The sequence below is a fragment of the Neltuma alba genome, unplaced genomic scaffold (assembly GCF_004799145.2).
Source record: "Neltuma alba isolate B1F8T4 unplaced genomic scaffold, ASM479914v2 tig00010317_pilon, whole genome shotgun sequence".
In the NCBI taxonomy this organism is placed as follows: Eukaryota; Viridiplantae; Streptophyta; class Magnoliopsida; order Fabales; family Fabaceae; genus Neltuma; species Neltuma alba.
In genome coordinates this window covers 87,120-91,264 of record NW_021635230.1, presented here as the reverse complement: position 1 = coordinate 91,264, position 4,145 = coordinate 87,120, and the positions used below count along the sequence as shown (strand labels likewise).

General features: G+C 35.3%; 1 protein-coding gene across 1 annotated transcript; it reads left to right on the top strand.

Moving 5' to 3' along the window:
- The first annotated feature begins 434 nt into the window (after window positions 1-434).
- LOC114755671 (protein C2-DOMAIN ABA-RELATED 11) lies at window positions 435-3,944 on the top strand. Its single transcript, XM_028944539.1, has 4 exons — window positions 435-450; window positions 1,257-1,379; window positions 1,484-1,579; window positions 3,362-3,944. The coding sequence occupies exons 2-4, from the start codon at window positions 1,269-1,271 to the stop codon at window positions 3,653-3,655; spliced, it is 501 nt and encodes a 166-aa protein (XP_028800372.1). The 5' UTR covers window positions 435-450; window positions 1,257-1,268; the 3' UTR covers window positions 3,656-3,944.
- Window positions 3,945-4,145: the final 201 nt, after the last annotated feature.

Below are 4,145 nucleotides of genomic sequence, written 5' to 3'. Positions count from 1 at the left end.
GATCATGCTGACTACTATTATAATATGATTTAAATCATCCAGGTAACGGTTTAGACATATCAAAATCTGTTAAAATTACAGATTTATCATTTTAAAATTTATAGGTATGTTTTTTTTTTATTTTCCTTGTAAATAAACTGCATACATTTTTACACGAATATAAAAATTCAGATTAAATAATTTTTATTTATTGAGCGATGTCGGAGTCATTCCCTTGAGCAGTACTGTCACACGCGAACGCGCTTGAACTGGCAACGACATGGTCCGGTCAAACCACCGACCGCTACCCCAGATGCCCGCGACCGCCACGTGTCCGTCACTCTACCCCTGAAATCTCCTCCTCCACCGGTGGTTGCCGGTTTCGACGAGGTTGTCCCGCCCCCATTAAATCCCATGCCTCGTCTATTGAACGCATCTCCCAACACAGCGTTGCCACCTCCTTCTCCATCGGTTTGCTCTCTCTCTCTCTCTCCGCTTTCCTGCGCTCTTCGCTTTTTCGCTTTTCGCTTAAAATAATGAAAAGAAGATCTCATTTTTAGTTTGTTCGAGTTTCTACTTTACTTTCAAACCACCAATCAATAATTTTTCTTCGTTTATTTAGTTCACTCTTGGAATATGCTCTGCAGTTTCTCATTTTAGTTCAGTTTTCTGTGTTTTCTGTTGTTAATATTCATTCACTTGAAGATTGTTGTTTTTCTCTCTTGCCCTGCTCAGATATTGCTTTGAGTGTGTTTGCAATATTGTTGAAATTTTGAAAGTTGATTTCACTTTTCTGGGTGAGCATGCTAATCCAGCTTCTTTAATGCTGGTTTTCTGGGCAGAAAATTCATTTTTATTTTGTTTACTTAAGTTTATTTACCTTTTTCAAGGATCAAGGTGCGTATGACAAATTAAGATAGATAGGGAAAAGAAAAAAGAAAGTTCACTTCTGTGTACTGTGAGCCTAATTTTGGGATCTATGTTCATTAATGTCCTCGGATCAATCACCTAACTTTGTGCTCCAAATAAACTTTTGCCTATACTTCTGGTCGTATAATCTTAGATTCTTCTATGAAATTCTTGCTGCCCATTATACTTTTCTTACACGTTGCTTGATGGCCATTGTTGGAGTCAATGACTCGTGTTATGGTCCTTTATTGATGTTCTCAGTTCATGACGTGGGGGGAGGTTATTTTTCTTTGGGTTATTATAGTTATCAAAGGCATGTTTTTTATCCATCGTAATATTGATGATAAATGAATCTGACGTGTTTTTAGGAGGAGTATATAATGGATGAACACTTGGGGATTTTGAAAGTCATCGTTGTGCAAGGAAAACGATTAGTGATTCGGGATTTCAAGAGTAGCGATCCTTATGTTGTGGTAAAGCTAGGAAATCAGGTACCAAGGATGTATTGTTCATTCTTGACTTGTTTCACTTGACATTAACATTGTGTAGCATACAATAATCTCAAGTGTTGTCGCCAATCATTACACTGTATCAGACAGCAAAGACTAAGGTGATTAATAGTTGCTTGAGCCCTGTTTGGAATGAAGAGCTTAGTTTCACTCTGACAGAACCTGTGGGAGTTCTAAATTTGGTGAGTTTCTGGATATCAGATATCTGGGAAGGGCTGATTTCTATGCTTTTAATGCTTCTTGAATTTATAGATACTAATTAGAAGTTAGCATATTTGTTCTTGCCTTCATTTTCTTCATCGGTGTAGGTACTAATAACTCAACTACAATCTTCCTAGTAATCATCCCCATTGGATGTCTGGTTACATTTGGTTTATTGGGTCAGATACTGATCCCAACATCATAAATCGATATTTCGTTTGATTCTTATGATTCTTATGTGCTAATTCTTCAGCTTTGGTGGATTCTCCAGCTGTTGGCAAATATGTATGTCATAATTTCATAGTTTAGCTGACCAACCCCTTTTTTTGGGTTTTGTGGGACGAAACAAAAACCCTGTGTTTGCAAAATCCATATTAAGGTTGCCTAATCTTCATGTTCACTGTTCGCTTTTGCTAACCACTTTAGAGGATCATTTCGCATCAATATCCAAACCCTTTGATGTTGGTAGTATTTGTTTTTTCAAGTCATAATTGAAAGGAGCGACATACTGAAGTTCGAGGGTAGAGTTTGTTTTTGACATAAAGTAGAGATTTTTGGCTTTGGATGAGGAGAGAATTTATCAGAACAAATTTTCATTCAGTGTGAGACTATATGAAAATACTATTATAATGAACTCCTATTGCATCATTGTCTCATTTATCTGAAAATTGAACTTTATTCTGAAATTTATGCATGTCTCTCATTTTGATGTGGCACTTGGAATAATACTCTAAACGAGCCAATCAAGCAAAGCTCTTTTAATTCATTTGAGAGCCTTCTGATATCAGGACAAGGCTTCTTTTTTATAATTATTACCTCCGGTCCTAATTATTAGATATTCTTTGTAGTATACAAATGAAGTCTTATAAATAGGATCGGAGGTAGTATTTAAAAGATATATGTGCTGCTCATTAACGCAACTGCAAATTTTTACCTAGTTATTTCTCAAATTGTCAAGAAATCTTGTCAGAGAGTTTTGTTTTGTTTTTTGTTTTGTTTTGTTTTGTTTTTTTTTGGCCTCCCTCCTCAAAGTCAAAAGGATGTGTAGAGGTTCATCTGAGGTCTGGAGATTCCTTGCTAGTTACCGTCATGGTCTTTGCACTTGTTGACATGAACTTAATACATAGATCCTGTCCATATCTTAAATTTCCCCCTTTAGCAGTGGTTTTTCTATGCTTTAATTGTTAAATTTTAGCGCCACAATTATTTGGTTTATATAGTATTTGCTGCTTTATGAGTTCGGAATATACTGTATAATCCCTTTAACTGAGGCCTAATTGAAAAACTTGGTACAGAAATCAATATCAATAATACGATTTAAAATACATAATAACCTATTATTCCGCAAACTCCATGCAAAGCATGAGGGGCCTACATCTTGTCATAATATATTAGGTAAACATCTAGAGCTTATGTCTAAAATGATAATACCAAATCCTAATTAAAAGAGACTGCAAGAGGTTCCATGATTTTCACATGTTCTTTTATATTATGTCTGTATTTTCATCCCAACCTAAAATCATTTCGTGAAGATTGTTAGAGTGAGGAAGTGACATCCTTGCAGTTAAATTTAATGTTTTCTTGTCAATCCAACAATCCAAAAGGTTGAATTTTGTAATTATCTAATCGGTATAATTTAGTTGCTCATTATAGTTTTGAGTTGAAGATACATCTAATTTTACTATAGTGGATTGGCCATTCAACATTAGTTATTATTGATTATTCTATCAAGTTGTATATGACCGACTTGGTATTTCAAATAGGAAGTGTTCGATAAGGATCTTTTGAAGAGTGATGACAAGATGGGAAATGCCTTCCTCAACCTTCAACCACTATTCTCTGCAGCTAGAATAAGAGACGTTTTACGGGCTTCCTCCGGTGAAACAACAATAAGGAAGCTCGTACCCGACAGCGAAAACTGCCTCGTTCGCGAAAGCAGCATCAACAGTGTTAATGGCGAACTGGTGCAAAACGTTTGGTTACGGCTTCGGGGAGTTGAGTCTGGTGAGCTTGAGTTGACAATCAAGTTCATCACTCCGACCACTCCCTCAGCATAAGACAAACAAGTTCACTAAGGTTGCTTCCTCTGTATAATAGGGCAGATATTGTTAAGTGTTTCTTGTGTTAGATCTCTTCTCAAGATCATAATTGTAACTTTGTGTGTGTAGTTTCATTTTTCTTCTGATTAGCTTCTTACATGTATCTTTCACTGTAACAAGTGGTTTGTTTATGGCTTCTTTGGTCTCTATTGTGTTGTGATTTCTTTTCTCCTTGCTTTAATCTTCCACACATGTAGAAGTTGGGCTTTCATTCGAGAAGTGAAAATTTATTTAGTGTTTGCTTAAATTTCGGTGTCTTGATATATTACTCCTCCGATTCTTGATATAAGATCTAATTGTTAAGTTGATTTTAGTCTTAAATATAAGACCAATTTTTCATATTTATCAATTTTTTTTAAATTATTCTTATACATACTTTTTCAACCATAATCAAATAGAAAAGGGAAGGAGGACATTAAGAAAGATGATTATGATGTTTTAAGAAAAA

Excerpts from the sequence above, each read along its gene's own strand:
- LOC114755671 (XM_028944539.1), top strand. The coding sequence starts at position 1,269 with ATGGATGAACACTTGGGGATTTTGAAAGTCATCGTTGTGCAAGGAAAA. Across the intron at positions 1,380-1,483 it reads TGGTAAAGCTAGGAAATCAG|ACAGCAAAGACTAAGGTGAT; the intron begins GTACCAAGGATG and ends ACACTGTATCAG. Across the intron at positions 1,580-3,361 it reads CTGTGGGAGTTCTAAATTTG|GAAGTGTTCGATAAGGATCT; the intron begins GTGAGTTTCTGG and ends TATTTCAAATAG.